Source organism: Nicotiana tabacum, chromosome 17, assembly GCF_000715075.1.
Source record: "Nicotiana tabacum cultivar K326 chromosome 17, ASM71507v2, whole genome shotgun sequence".
NCBI lineage: Eukaryota > Viridiplantae > Streptophyta > Magnoliopsida > Solanales > Solanaceae > Nicotiana > Nicotiana tabacum.
In genome coordinates this window covers 89,958,149-89,975,006 of record NC_134096.1, presented here as the reverse complement: position 1 = coordinate 89,975,006, position 16,858 = coordinate 89,958,149, and the positions used below count along the sequence as shown (strand labels likewise).

Below are 16,858 nucleotides of genomic sequence, written 5' to 3'. Positions count from 1 at the left end.
AATTTTGGCAGATTTCGTGGCCGACTTCATGCCAACCCTCATACCCGAAGTCGAAAGGGAACTCCTTTTGAAATCAGGTATATCGACCGGGGTATGGATCCTTTTTACGGACGGTGCTTCGAATATAAAGGGGTCCGGGTTAGGCATAGTTTTAAAACCCCCCACGGGTAACATTATTAGGCAAGCTATTCAAACTATCAGGTTAACTAACAACGAGGCCGAGTATGAAGCCATGATTGCAGGTCTCGAACTAGCTAGAAACTTAGGAGCAGAAGTCATTGAGGTGCACTGTGACTCTTTCCTGGTGGTGAGTCAAGTAAACAAAACCTTCGAAGTCCGAGAAGGTAGGATGCAAAGCTATCTGGACAAACTGCTTATCACCTTACACCATTTCAAAAAATGGACCCTACGGCATGTCCCACGAGAACGGAATAATGAGGCCGATGCTCTAGCAAATTTGGGATCGTCGGTCGAGGTAGGTGATTTGAGCTCGAGGACTGTCGTCCAACTTTCAAGATCAGTAATCGAAGAAGGGCACACCGAAATGAATTCTACTAGCTTAACCTGGGATTGGAGAAACAAGTATATTGAGTACTTAAAAAACGTAAAGCTCCCTTCAGACCCTAAAGATTCCAGGGCCCTAAAGCTGCTCGATTTACGTTGGCTGCGGACGGAACACTATATCGAAGAACATTCGATGGAACGATGGCGGTATGTGTGGGTCCGGGAGATACCAATTATATCCTCCGGTAAGTACACAAGGGCACTTGTGGCAATCACTCCGGCGCCGACACATTAGTCCGAAAAGTGATCAGAGCGGGGTATTATTGGATCAATATGGGCAAAGATGCGAAAGAATTTGTTCGTAAATGTGATAAATGTCAGAGGTTTGTGCCAATGATCCATCAAGCCGGGGAGCAACTTCACTCGGTCCTATCCCCGTGGCCATTTATGAAATGGGGGATGGACATCGTCGGCCCTCTGCCGTCGACCCCAAGTAAAGCCAAATTTATTTTATTTATTACTGACTATTTTTCTAAGTGGGTTGAAGCGCAGGCGTTCGAGAAAATAAGTGAGAAAGAAGTCATAGACTTTATTTGGGATCATATCATATGCCGATTCGGGATACCCGCCGAAATAGTATGCGACAATGGGAAGCAATTCGTTGGCAGCAAAATCACAAAATTCCTCGAAGATCACAAAATAAGAAGGATATTATCAACACCATACCACCCCAGTGGGAACAGTCAAGCCGAATCAATGAACAAGACTATTCTTCAAAACCTGAAGAAGAGATTGAACGACGCGAAAGGAAAATGGAGAGAAATCCTGCTCGAAGTCCTTTGGGCATACCGAACAACGTCAAAATCCAGTACGGGGGCGACCCCGTTCTCCTTAGTATATGGTTCCGAAGCATTGATACCAGTCGAAGTCGGTGAACCTAGTCCCAGATTTTGATTCATGACAGAAGAATCAAATAACGAGGCCATGAACACCAGCCTTGAATTATCGAACGAAGGACGAGAAACTGCCCTCATCTGACTGGCCGCCCAAAAGCAATGAATCGAAAGGTACTATAATCAAAGAACTAAACTCCGCCATTTCAAGCCCGGGGGACTTAGTGTTAAGAAAGGTCACCATCAATACTCGGAATCTAAACGAAGGAAAATTGGGAAGGACCATACCAGGTGCTCGAGAACGTTGGAAAAGGATCATATAGGCTCGGCATCATAAACGGCAAACAGCTATCAAGCAGTTGGAATGTATCACATCTAAAACGGTACTACTGCTAAGGCACGACCTTTCCATACTCATCTAACTAACCCATGCAGAAGTCCGAACAAGAGCTGAAGAAGATCTTCCGATCAAGAGCACGCGTTGCACTCTTTTTTCCTTAGACCGGTTTTTTCCCAAATGGGTTTTTCGGCAAGGTTTTTAATGAGGCAACCATCGATCGTGCTGCACTTTTAACAATATCCGAGGCCTCTTTTCGATAGACCTCGAATACCGGGGGAGCATCAGGGCCCTCAAATACATCGAGTTCAGATGCAAGATAGTCATCTCACAACAAGGTTCCAACAGGAAAAATTGTAAGAGCCAAATGGTCAAAATGAACCATGCTCATGTAGATCGGCCCAAACATAAACACATGTGCAATGACTTGAGATTTATTGTGGAACTAGAATTAAGATTCACTCGACTATTAAGCCTATGGGCTACTATTATTCTGAGTTCGAGCAAAGCACTCACTCTACCATTTAAGCCTATGGGCTACTTACATTTCGAGTTCGAAACATTCACTCGACTAGTAAGCCTACGGGCTACTGTTATTCTGAGTTTGAGCGAAGCACTCACTCTACCATTTAAGCCTACGGGCCACTTAAATTTCGAGTTCGAAACATTCACTCGATTGTTAAGCCTACGGGCTACTGTTATTCTGAGTTCGAGCAAAGCACTCACTCTACCATTTAAGCCTACGGGCCACTTAAATTTCGAGTTCGAAACATTCACTCGACTATTAAGCCTACGGGCTACTATTATTCTAAGTTCGAGCAAGCACGTACTCGACCATTACGCCTACGGGCTACAATATTTCAAGTTCCAAACATTCACTCGACGGCTAATAAGCTACTTTTTACATCTACGGATTATGTTCCTTCAAAGTGTGAATCATCGACTCAACAAGCGAACTCAGGGGCTACAAACCTGATCGATCAGAGAGACTACAAGGTCAACATTCAATTAAAAGTCTTCACAGAACAAAAACAAGTCGACCTGATTATACATATATATAAGAAAATTGCCTACAAGATTAATGTACAAACATGAAGAATTCGAAACTAAGCTTCCTGGTCGAGCTCTTCCGCATCCTCGGATCCGCTTTCGCTACCATCATCATCATCGTCATCATAAGCCAAGGCTTCAGCTTCCACTTCGAGCTTTTTTGCCTTTTTCACCTCTTCGGTAAGGTTAAAACCTCGAGCGTGTATCTCCTCGAGGGTCTCCCTCCGAGACATACACTTAGAAAGTTCGGCAACCCAATGAGCTCGAGTATCGGCGACCTTCGACGCTACACATGCCTCTATCTGAGCAGCCTCTGCATCAGCCTAATATCCAACAATGGACTTATCCGCCAAGACTTTCGATGACTCGACCTCCGCCTTAGCCTCAGCAAGTCGTATTTCAAGCTCCTCAATCTTCTTAGTTTGAACCGACCCCTTTTGCTTGACACTTTGAAGTTGAACGTCGGCCGATAATAATTTTGTCAAAATGGTCTCTTTTTCCGCTGCCAGGCGGTCGAGGGTCTCCTTCCACCGATTGCATTCAACTCGGATTTGATCGACTTCTTCTCGAAGTAACCCGATCTTTTCTATCTTCTGCTGCAACTGAGACAACGAAGGGTTAACTTCCACGGGTTAATCAGACCCATACTTTAACAGAACGAGGCTCACCTGCTTATCGACCTCGACCCCTTCTTCACAGACCTTAGCCAAATCCGCTTGGAGGTCCTTTATAGCCTCGTTCTTTTGGCTGCAAAGAAGCCGTAGGGCATCTCTCTCACCTGAGACCTTCCGGAGCTCGGCCTCACACTGGCTAAGATCGACTCGAAACCTACTAATGGCATGCATAGTAAGAAATACGAGTCAAGTATGGAAAAAAACAAATAAACGAAGTATGGAAGAATCATTACCCGAGTAATGAAACGCTGAGCCTCCTCTAATAAAAGAGAAGCATCACCGATATCGGAACCATCGTCGACTCCAGTAAAACAATCCCTGAAAGGATCCCCTACACCAGAGCCTGCGCTGATATCGGGAGTCTTCAATTCTCGAGCTTCCTTCAGCGCCTCCTAAAAAAAGATGGAAGAGAAGGTGAATCACCCATTGTCATAGCCCCGAGCAAATCGCTCGGAGTACTCCGGTCTAGATTCTGGTCTTCGGGAACAACCCCGACATGTACAACCGCCATCGGCTCGGGAGCTCTGGCAACCTCGATGGCCTTTATAGACCGAACTACCAAAGCCGAGGAGCTATTTTCTTCTTCTTCTTCTTCTCTCAGTCGTTGGACCGAGTCAATCGAAAGGGCAATTATTTTTCTCTTCACCGTGCGAGTTTTGGGCTTTGGGTCCTCTAACCGAGAGGAAGCTTTTCGCTTCTTATCTTCCCCCTGTTTAGGGACCAGGGACTTGTTTCTTTCCTCGCCGCTCGAAGGCCTAAAAGCGGCATCCCTGGTTACACCTGCACTGTAGTGGAATCGAAGAAGGGAGATGGACAGTTATCTGCATGCGAGGTCACGCTTACTCACTATGAAGATATGGGCATCCCTAAATTGGGAGTTCGACATGGAATGTGGGGAACTGTCAAGAAATTGCACAACGGCTTCAGAGCATACCAGAATGCAAGAAAATCAGAAGCAGCAGTTTCTAGGTGTGCAATGATGGCACGAATCACTACAAAAATCTCTCTTGATGAAGGCGTTGATGCGTTGGAGCGAGTTTCTGCTGAAGAAGGTAGAGTTGTGGAAATCCAAGGCCAGAGAGGAGATGGTGGGATAGATTGGAAATGGGTAGCTATTGGAGCAACAGTTGCTGTAGTCTACGGCCTTCGTAACGGAATGCTAGGAAAAGCGGTGTTATTTGGAGCAGGGAAAGGATTGCTCGGAGAGGCAGAAATGCATGGTGAGGAGTGGTAGCTAGTAGGGGTGTCAATAGTTCGGTTCGGCCGGTTATTTTATAAAATTTGTACCATATCAATTTTTTGATTATTTTATTATATATAACTAAAATTAGACTTTTCGAAACCGTCTCAATTATGTCAGTTTTTCTTCGGATCGGTACAGTTTGGTTAATTTTCGGTAATTTTTTTAAATGTCATGCAAAAGTCACTAAGTAGAAGTAGAATGCAATAACATACATACTTTTATAAGACTTAGCAAAACTCTTTAGTGTACTTTTACAGTTTAAAAGGTGAATTAAGAAAATATGAAAGATGGCTAGAGTATAGATCCATCAACTATACTACACCAGCGTAAAATAAACTAAGCAAATACAAAAAATATATAAATCACACGAGTGAAAAGATATTAACCAAGTTGGATTTCAAGAATAAAGTCTATAAAAGATAAAACATTCAAAAAGATAAATCAAATCATACGAAAGAAAAATATATTCAATACATTGTAGTTGGTGTTGCTCCCAAACGCACACGCAAGTATACGCAGTCGACAAGTAATATAGTATTGTAAATTCAGATATCGTACCCACAAGGACTTGTGATAAACTATCAACTAAATCAAACTAAGACAATTAATCTATTCAAGCGATTTTCTAAAGTGTGATTATTTAACTACAACTAATCTAGAGTAACAAACTAAGAGATTAAAGGAAACAATCTGGCGAATATTAGAGACGATATTCTAGAGCTATGGGTTGACTAACAATCTCGTTGAGTTTTTTACTTAAATTGTCTAATTAATTTATCTAGTTTATTGATTGGCAGGGTTAATATTACTCGTAGCCTTCTCCCGAAGTACTACTCGTCTATTCAAGCTAACCTAACGCCTATATTCCTATGGAATTAGAATTAACAAGAACGAGTTTATAATTCCTGTATAGTAACCAAGCAGCGATTAGGTATATTCCTATCCTAACTGCGAATTTGTTCCCGATGCTCGAGTTCAAGATCTCGCTCTATTCAATCTTATATGCAATCTAGAATTCCCTCTCTCGAGTTCAATCCTAGATTCATAGATAGTATTCAATTGGTGATCAAGCAATCAAATAATTAAGGTAGGATGCAACCGCAGCATCCAAAGCCCGCGTTGGCCCTGGCGCTGAATCCAGTGGGTCTGCCGCCTCCTCTTCTAAGAAATTAACTTGTTCTTTTATACTAAGTACATAATGCTTGGGACAAAACAATTAAGTTAGGAGTCAAAGTTGCCTTGTCAGATGCTTGTTTCTTCCTTAACGCCATATGCATCAACTTCAACATCAAAGTTGCTTACGTCTCGCCCAACAACACCTAGAATTTTCAACTTTCCTTTTGTCTCGAATTTTGACATTCTTTATTCCTAAAAATATTACATCAACACTCAATTAGTGTATAATTAAATTCTTAACTTAGTTGGGCATATATAGTATAAAATACAATCAAAAAAGGGTAAAAATATAGAGTAAATATTATCAAAACATATGAAAATATACCCAATATCAGTTTGCTACTCATAATCGTTACAATACCTTGTGTCTTGCTAGTGAATATTGTTTACCCGAAAAATCGGATAACGTTAGATTTAGATATGGTTCTAAGGGTATGCAAATTTCTTTGATACAAAATGACGATACAGGTATTTTTTGCTTTGAAATGGAAAAATGATGGACGGGAAGACTGAAAAATATTAGAAGAACAAGTACAATGAAATCTTCCTCCCCCTATTGCAGTCTATCTCTCTTTTTATAGTAGAGGATCACTACTTTATTTGTAACAACATAAAATAATACATATAGTAGAGAACCCATGATGGTTTGTCTCTCCCTTGATTCTCGCCAAGATTCTCTCCCTTGGTGCGGTTGTAACGGCTCTTGTCTGCGAGCTTGGCACTGACTCGAGCTTGGTGCTAGATCGAATCCCCAGTCTTAGTTCGAGCTCGGTTTTGCCTTGGAGCATTGATATTCGGGGCCTGTGTCGGTCGTCGTTACCCCGTAGTCCGATTCGGACGCGGGCTCGATGATGATATCGAGTTTTGCGATTGATTGGTCTTATAGCTCGAAGCTCGACTTCTCTACTTCGGAATTCATCCGAGCTCGCCATGCGGATACCCTTCGATTGAAACGTCATTGTCTCGACCGATCTTTATGACTGAGAATCGGTTTTGACCGTACACAGATAGTCCCCTCATTTCTCGAAGAGGATGTGGCGAGGAATGATATGATTTCCCTGCGGCTCGATCAAATTTATGCCGACGTTTCTATCGAACCCGATCTCGACGTATGTGATGGTTGTCCCATCGACTCGGTTTTACCGAGGCATTTAATGTATGTCAGACGGTGGTCGGCCACCGCTGATACCGAATCATCAGGCCTTAGTCTATAAATAATCTTTTCACACAACTTTTACCATTTTTACGCCTTCTCTTCTTCCAGACTTTCCTATTTATCCTCTCTACTTTGCTGCTACGGGGCTGTTCATACCAGAATCTTGGTGCTGTCTATTTCTTCCTTTGCACTCTTTCCTTTCATATCAATGGCGAAAACTTCCAAAACTGTACATCAGAAGGAAAAAACCTCTTCCTCACGGCCATCTGATGATAAGGCGCCGGTGGAGCCGTTAGTTCATGACTACGTTCTTGGCCCGTGCATTTTGAAAACCGATTTTACGGTGGAGAACCCTTCCTCTGTTTCGGGTCGATGTGAACATGTATCGATGTATACATGCTCTATAACGGAGGATCACCTCGAGGCCATCCGAAAAGACTGCAACTGGGGTTCCAAGGTCGTGCTGCAAATTCCGTCTTCCGATGAGGATGTTACCACTTACATGGAGGGGTTTTTAAGTGTTTACACTTATCCCTTCACACTGGGACCCGTCGACCCGGTGATTATTGATTTCTGCAAAAGGTATCAAGTCACCCTTGGCCAAATCCATCCCTCTTTATAGCGTATAGTGATCTTATTGCGCTTCTTCTCTATCAAAGCCGGAGGGTTGGATTTTTCTCTGAACCACTTCATTCGACTGTATCGGCCTCAGATCTTTCGAGGACTAATCAGACTTCATCGTCGGGCATCGAAGGCATTGATGTCGAGCATCGATGAAGACAAGAATCGAGGTTGGATGGGTCGTTATATCCGAGTGAGGACCCGTGATCTCATTGCGGAAGAGAAGATGTCGTTCCCTGAAGAATGGAATTTTGACCGTAAGTGATTTTTGTTCACTTTTCAGGTGCTTTTCCGATTTTTTCTTATGTCCTTCCCTGATGTTCAGCTGCCCCTTGGATGCCACAAGCGGTGCCCGACCTCGAGGACTGGGTTTGGAAGTTAGCCTCGACCTCCTCTTACGTCGAGCGCGCTTGGCGTGATTTGGCAAAAGGCAGATGGGAGGCCAAGAACCATGGTGAGGTTTACTTCTTGTTTCCTACGAAGTATTCTTTGCATTCTATTCGTTATTGATTTCCTCTTCCATTTTAGCAGTGTAAACTTGAGTAAAAATCAACTTAAGTAACAGGCAATTGGAAATTTTGCAAAGTTAATCCTTGTTGAACACCCAGACCCAGTGTTAATGGCGTTACTTACCTACTCGGCTTAACAATCCAACTTGAGAAGTACAGGTCCACACGCCTTGGCTTGTCACGTCTTTGCAGAGCTGGGTATGGTACACTCTGTGGAAGATCATGTTAAAAATATGAGCATAATGTGTAATTACATGGTTTCTGAAAAATAGAGTTGTTAACAAACCAACTAAACAAGCCACCATGAGAAAGTGTAATATTGGAGAACTTTGTCCAAGTGCAGATAAATAAATATATGAACTTCATGGAAACTATTAAAGGGTTTTAGACACGGAAGCCTCGCAACTCCAAGAAGGCCTGAAATATGCTAGGTGGAAGCAGTAATAAAAAGAATCACTGTATGCACAGATCAATCACTTAAAACTTGTATTTGAAGCATCCAGAACAACCAAATTTACACGTGGTGCTGTAGCGCTTACCTTTGTCACACAGTAGTATTTTTTGCCAGATTCCCATATTCTTCTACCGATGATATATTCACGATCACTGCAGAAGAACGGGAACTGTAGCAGCAAAAACAATTTTTGTGAGTGCAGAAGCGATGGAAGAAATGAACCATAAGGAGTTCTCATAGCAATACTAACACACTTTGATGATTAACAAACCTTTTTTTTTTTGGTAACAACTGTGAATATTACCATGAATAACAACAATTGAACAATACACCTACAAAGCACCTACAAACCTTTTTAATCCAGTGGATAATCATAGATCCTGTATGTGGGGATTCCTGCAATATCTTGAAATAAGCAAGCGTAGGATCCCATTTTGGCTTGAACTCATCATCCCAGAAGAAATCTCTGACTAACTCCGGAGTTGCATCCTCGAAAACAGTTTTGGTTCGGTAGATTGTTGGTCCCATCTGACAAATAGACTGGTTCTGTTAGAATCACTAAGAGAGAACAGAGAAGCTTAAAAGAAAATCCAAATTAACTGTACGGATAGAAAAATACATGGTCATAGACAAAGCCACCAAGCAAATCATGCAGCAAAACAAGCAATTATGGCTTGGGAAATACAGATCAAAATTTTAAAAAAGAATAGTTTATACTTACTCCAGCGACACAATATTGGATATTAGTATTTAGATGAAGAGCATAGAAACAGTCTTGGTTAATGGAGGATTAAAAGAGCTAAAAAAACATTTTTTGTACTTTTCATAATTTCCCAGTAACATAACTGTAATATCTCAAATTAATATGATGATTTGAAAGTAGCAAAAGGAATTAATCTATCATAAAAGCCATAAAGATCATGCAGTGATACACCTACAAAAACATAAATAGAAAAAGGAGCAAAAAGCAGGCACGTATCCTCAAGCTAGGCCCCTGATGTTATTTTCCCATATCAAAATAATAATATGGATAGAGTAGAAATAGAACACAAACAGGTGCTCCCCATTTCCAAGGAGGAAGAAAGAACATATTATAAATCAAAGATGAAAGAAGTTAACCTAAAAGATCTTCCCCCTGTTTTTATTTAGGAAACAGTACCTAAGATGTATCCAAATGAAAGCAAAGATGATAATATATTCCGAGGTTGCTAAAATGAGCATCTAAACTGCGTCAGCAAGAAGACTCATTGCTTAAGAGCAGCGACTCTATTACAAGAGACCGTCCAATTATATGAAATACGGGAAATTATGTTACTAATTCATGCATCTAAAAGTTGCAGGAAGAAGGAAAACTGATATAAAGTCATTTATCAGACGACATCTTCAGTTTGCCCCAGAAACAAGAACCCCTACCTATGTAACCTGACCCTTAATAGAAAAAATAACCTGATCCTTGAATTGGAAAAAGTTTAGGATAATTTGAAACATCAACACATCAAATGAAAATTGAGCTGACAAAAGAACATAGCTTAGACATGAGTCATACTAAAGTACTAAACATATAAATAGCTCAAGGAAGATTATGTTGTGCTCACTGACGTCAAAGGCGCGCTAAAGCCCTGAAGCGAGGCTCAAAATATGTTGAGCGCTTTGCCTCGCTTTGTGGGCGCTTCAGTGTCACATTAAGGCTCTAAGGCATACTTTTCCTTGCCAGTAAGTATAATCCTGAAAAAGCGATACTAAACAATTGATATTTCACTTTATCGTAATTATTTTCAATTTCTTTGTCTATATATTTGTTATTCATGCTTATAATTATTAGTCTTGGATTACATATACATATTTTTACTTTTCTCCAGTTGTGCCTTTTTTCATTAAAGTCCACTTTTTAATTGCGCTTTGCGCTTAAAGCCCCAACGGACCTTAGAGCCATTTTGCGCTTTTCTCCTTTGATAACATTGATTGTGCTATGGAAATGTTTAAACTGTAACTATCTAGAAGCTGGACTAAATGCTCTCATATACCAGCCGCATCACATGTCAAAAAGGAGATAATAGTTTCTGAGGAAACATAATGCTTCTCCTGCAGGTATGTGCCACGCACTTGCGGTCTTAGACTTATAGCTTATTAAGTTTCGTAATATAAGTAAAAAATGGGGTCAAGCAATTCTCAAGAAAATGGTTCTAGAAATCAGAAATGTTGGAGAAAACCATATCACAAGTTAGGTAAACATTACCTCAGGTTCATGCCGCCAAGCTTGATATGTGAAGTTTGAAGTAGAGCGGTCCATCATGGTTTGCCATGCCATCTCTCCATCTTTACCATCTAGAAGATGCAGAAAATGCTCCAGATCTTTCTCTGTCACAATGTCCTCATTTTTCGAGGTTCCAGTAATATGCCTGCAGGAACGAAGTAGATGCTTTAATGTCTTACCAAATAAAGGGACCAAAATCATCTAAAAGGGTGATGATAATTTGTGCCAGAAAGAAAGTACTGCGGAGTTGAAATTTTCATTCAACACTCATTAGGAACACATATTACTAGGAGTCCGTTAATTAGTTTTTATAGCATTCTCATTAATTTGTGCCAGCCTAGTAATCCTCCTATAGCCTTACATGACTTTTACACAACTACTCTCCTACCTGGTTAAATACTGTAGATAAGTTATTCAATGCAGAAAGAGAAACTTTTTATTCTTTGCGAATACTTGAGAACCATGATTTGCACATGAAGATGGTACCTAATTGGAAAAGAAGAGATGGTAATTAATGTACCACGAATGTTATACTGAACTACAGGTGAAGTGAACGGTTCCATGTATGGCAAAAATTGAATAGTGTCAGTTGCTGATCACAATTTATTCCCATATGAATATAATTCCAAATTACTTATTGCATCATACAATGAAGAAAAGCTACATATGCTACAAACAGAAAATGTTATCTATTTGTACTGCAAGTTAGCTGCCCCAACCTCAATTGTTCCTCAAGTTTGAAACTTTGGGAAGAAGTATGGGCACGCACCTCTACCCAGCTCCCACTTAAATACCAAGCTTCATTTGGTGGCAGGGTGAAAACTTGTGACATGCCCCCTACCAACACATAAAGCGTTGTCTTTCCCCTGGACCAAAGCCCTGGCAGCGACACATTATTTCTATTTTTTTTTCCGTAACTATGTTGGGAAAAATTTGTGTACAATCAGTCTCCAACACAGAACTTCTTCATGAGATGTATTCTCAACCTTAGTAAGGTATATGTGGAGAAGCAGGTATGCGTTAAATCCGGAAGGACGATAGCACAGATCAAAACTAAGTCATCCAATGAAGGTACTGGTTCCTTGGACTTAGTATCTGGTGAATAAGAGAAACGTCAGACTACGGATATTCAGGGAGAGAGATAAGGCAGAGAGATTGACAAGAAAAAGATCATTATTGACGGAATCATATTTGTCAGTACTGGGCATCATACAGGAGTAATAGAAGATGTTTGCACTTGGAGCAGGCAAAAGAGTTGCTAAGATCTAGAAACTCAGAGATGAGTGTAATGATAGTGTTTGCATAGCACAACCACTTCACCAGAAGTTTGAACTACTTCTGATTAATGTATGTCCTTATCTTCAATTTTCAATAGTCCTTCTGAGCTAGCTAATGCTTTTACCTATATATCCAAAAGCAAAATGTAATGGAAATTCCAGACTTGTATCTCATGGTCAACTCAAGTCAAATCAACATTAATTAGTCAGAGTTCGTACAAACTTTTAAACATATGCTTTAAAAAGATGAAATGCAGATCCACATGGCATAAATGGATATCAAGCATCATACGACATTGAAAAATTGTTTGAGCAACATCTATAAAAGCTAGTACTAGTATTTACTGTCACATAAAAGGTATGCCATGATTAATGCACTATGTACAAGATGATGATAAGGCGTTGAAAGCACTGCAATCAGCTAAGATCAGCTCAAAGGCAATGTTAAGAAACTTCATCTTAGCCGTTTTGTCCTTCTTCAACGACCATCATAGACCACAGTGTAATGTAATCGATCCCCAAATTTAACTCTATATTCGAAATGATTTTTCATTTAATCTTTCCAGTTTATCCATTGCAGTGCCTACCAACTAATGTCCTACCATTCCCCTAAAAATTCTACTGGTTGAATCCACCTACACTTACAAGCAACAGCATACAAAATTCAAAGTATCAATGAATCAGTAAATGCAACCGCAATTAAGGATCGAAGCCCTAGAAATAAAAACATGCATATGTATCTGTTATATGAAAAATGATACTATCAAATTTAAAACATACCTGGTGATGGAATCATTGTTCCCTTCACCGGGAACCGGACCCCAAACCGCTGAAGAAGATCCAAATTCATCCACCGACACCTGACCCGAATCCGCCCTGGAAATTAAACCAAAGTTTCCTACCAACAGAGAATGCTGAAAGAGCAGTAAAGGCCAACCAAAGGCGGCGAGCACCAAAACCGGGAGGAACGGTCCAAACTAAGCGATTGAGTTTAGACCGGAGTTCTAAAACTATGTCACACCTCTCGTGCCCAAGATGGCCTCAAAGTTGGTCATATCAAGCAGAAGATCCTAGTCTCGTAACCACCCGCGCTAGTCTCGTAACCACAGAATGTGACAATGCAGGACCGATAGATCCGATCCACAATAACAGAATCACCCACTGTAGTGGACACATAAACATGAGTACCCAAGTACTCGCGAGGAACATCCAGGAAATGAGCAAACAGAGATGACACATATGAATATGTAGACCCTAGATCAAATAATACCGAAACATCCCTACCGCAGATAAAAATAATACCTGTGATCACGGCATCTAAGGCCACTATATCTGGTCTGGTCGGAAAAGCATAAAATCTACCTGGAGCGCTACCTGCCTGGCCTCCACCTGCTTGGCCTCACTCTAGGACGACCCCTACCCACCTGCCCTCCGCCTCTAGGGCCGGACGACTGGTGCGACTGCTGGTGGTGCGGCTGCTGGTGCTGTAATCATAGGCTGAGAACTCTGCTGTACTGCCTTGCCCCGAAGTCTGGGACAAAACCTCTTCATGTGGCCAGGGTCCCCACACTCGTAACAACCCCTCTGAGCGGTGGGCTGCTAACCTGAAGTCTGACCGTGATGGCCTAAATACCCACCGGGAGAACCCTCAATAGCTGGTGGGCGGTAGGAACTCTCTGGCATAGCGCTGAAATAAGGCAGCACTTGAGCAGCCCGAGGAGGCAAAGGTGCTGGATATGTGGGTTTGCTAGGCTGACCACTCCAAAACTAACCTCTGCCCTCAGACGGAGCACCATTGAACCCTTCGGAATAACGGAACCGCTTGTCCCGCGACATCTGCTCTCGGCTCCGCTGATGGACATCCTCGATCCTCTGAGCTATCTCTACAACTGTCACGCCCCGAAATCGAGGAGTGCGACCGGTGCTCAATTGAGTAAACCTAGTCGAGCAAGCCTAATTTACATTAACCTCTCATCATTACTCATACATGATTTACCATAACATAATAAGATCTTGACTTTCATATTAAATACGTTTGGCTTAATGGCCCATATTTTCTTTCTCGTGGTGGTTACACAGCTCTATAAACAATTGTAAATACTGTGATCATAAATACATGACAAAACTCAAATCTTTAATTACATGATCCACAGTGTACATGGAGCTTCCATAACAATAGATACCTAAATACATAAAATGAACTAGACCCAAACACCCACTAGAACTGTAGCGGGCTCACCATAAGCTGAGTAGTGAAGAAGATCCTTATCAAAGATCCATATCATCCTGTAGAAATATACATGCATCCATTACAAGATGCAGCGTCCCCGGCAAAAGGAACGTGAGTACATGTGGAATAGTACTCGTATGTAAGGCAGTCAAAATAACATATGAAAATACGGTAACTCAAAAGAGAGGCAAATAAAGTACATCTAGTAACTACGAAACACCCCATAGAATCACATTTCAAGTCTTATTATACTTGCATCATTCTAAACTTCTTTTAGGATCAACTGAGCCATATGAACTATACATGGAATACATAATATAATGTAATTGTAACAACATGTACAAACAAGGCCAATGACAGTGGCACCTTACTCCCTTATTTTACACATATACATTTCATAGACCGTCCTTAGCGTTCACATATCATATTATGCACCTATGCGTCTCATAAACCGTTCATAGTGTTTACTTACACAATACAAATACACCTATTCAAGGGCTTGAAATTCAATATGAATATGATGAATTATGGTAACAATAAAAGGACTTAGATAACCGTCAACGTCGAGCTTCTATTAATCATTTATAGATATTAATTCAGGATCTTCTATAACTACCTTCACTCAAAGCGGCCCTCCGCCTTACCCCAATAAATGCGGGTGGAGGTGTATCACGATACCATAATTCCAACACCAAGCGGCCCTACCGCCTCAACCCAATATATACGGGTTGAGGTATGTCACAATACCACAATCCCTACACAAAGCGGCCCTACCACCTCACCCCAATATATATGCGGGTGGAGATGTATAACAATATCACAATCCCTACACAAAGCGGCCCTACCGCCTTACCCTAATATATACGGGTGGAGGTGTATCACAATACTACAATCCCAACACAAAGCGGCCCTACTGCCTCACCCCAATATATGCGCGGGTGGAGGTGTATCACAATACCACAATCCCTACACAAAGCGGCCCTACCGCCTCACCCCAATATATGCGGGTGGAGGTGTATCACAATATCACAATTCCAGCACAAAGCGGACCTACCGCCTCACCCCAATATATGCGGACGGAGGTATATCACAATACCACAATCCCAATATAAAGAGGCCCTACCGCCTCACCCCAATATATGCGGGTGGAGGTGTATCACAATACCACATTCCCTACACAAAGCGGCCCTACCGCCTCACCCCAATATATGTGGGTGGAGGTGTATCACAATACCATAATCCCAACACAAAGCGACCCTACCACCTCACCCCAATATATGCGGGTGAAGGTGTAATCCCAATCACAATACCATATATAAACTCAAAGCGACATAGTTTGTCATTACATTTAAGGTAGTAATTTCTCATATCATTGGAATGCTTCATGCTCATGCTCATGCTCATCATAGAGAAATGCAGCTCATTACATTAGCACATGCATAGTAAATCAATAAGTCGATTTCAATGGCACATGAGCCCAATTTATTTCCTTAAGGTTCATCATCATTTAGCATCGGGCATCTTCCTTTCATCTCATTATTCACTCACTTGACATCTTGAGGCCATTATCTATATTCATGACTCTTGGGGACTTAACAATTGAAGTCATTTACACACATCATTTCAGAAGTATACACCTATAGTTGAAACCATTGGGACATACAACACCTCATAATTCTCATTTAGGCAACGACCACATTTCATGTTCATACTATCACTTCACAATTACTTTCAACTACTTACAACATCATTATTTCATTGGCTCTCTTGGCCATTCATATGATTCTTATTTCATGGCACAATGGCCGTATTTCATATTCCACACTTTCATATCTTTCCTTTCATGGATCATCATCATAAATATCAACATATACAACATTCCAGAAATCACAACTTTAGGTTCATTAGTAATGAAGACTTTAAATACAATGGATTTCTTTCGAGGAAATGGAGTAAAATGATTGGCAATCGAAGCACAAGTTAAAATCATAAACAAGTAGCACATCATTTATTCTTGAAATACTTTTTTCCAAAAAGGACAATACACAATTTTCACTCACGAATATGTAAGAATGCAAAACACATTGAAAATACTCACTAAATATAGCATTAGCTAAAACAACCACATATGGGAATCACTTGAGTTCATAAGCTTTTAGGCAATTCTATTTTCAAAGTCAATTTTAGAATAGTTGAATCAAAGCTCATTTCATAATCTTTCTCACATCATCTCATTTCATTGGTACCATTGGCCACACTTTATATCCTCAATTCACTTATTTCACTTCCAACTATCTTCATAGGTTATCAACAATAAGACATTTTCAATCAACACTTTAGGTATACATTTGAGCAATTAAGAGTCTTATGCACATTGAGACTTCTTACACAATTTTGCATAATAGCCTTCACTTGAAACACTACTTGGAGTCATAATATTTTTATACCCAACTCATGCTTTGAACACATTCCCGAAGGAT

General features: G+C 40.9%; 1 protein-coding gene across 2 annotated transcripts in view; it reads right to left on the bottom strand.

Moving 5' to 3' along the window:
* Positions 1-13,356, bottom strand: part of LOC107787958 (uncharacterized) — a 29,116-nt gene extending 15,760 nt beyond the window's left edge. The window contains exons 1-6 of one of the 2 annotated variants that reach the window (XM_016609582.2): positions 12,929-13,356; positions 10,854-11,016; positions 8,969-9,145; positions 8,703-8,786; positions 8,288-8,373; positions 3,589-6,069 (exon numbers count right to left, since the gene is read on the bottom strand). In XM_016609582.2, coding sequence (XP_016465068.2) covers positions 6,030-6,069; positions 8,288-8,373; positions 8,703-8,786; positions 8,969-9,145; positions 10,854-10,925 — 459 coding nt within the window. In that variant the 5' untranslated portion in view covers positions 10,926-11,016; positions 12,929-13,356 and the 3' untranslated portion in view covers positions 3,589-6,029. Of the gene's footprint in view, positions 1-3,588; positions 6,070-8,287; positions 8,374-8,702; positions 8,787-8,968; positions 9,146-10,853; positions 11,017-12,928 lie in introns of those variants that run through there. The other variant, XR_012701324.1, reaches the window with a different exon arrangement.
* Between the last annotated feature and the right edge of the window lie 3,502 nt (positions 13,357-16,858).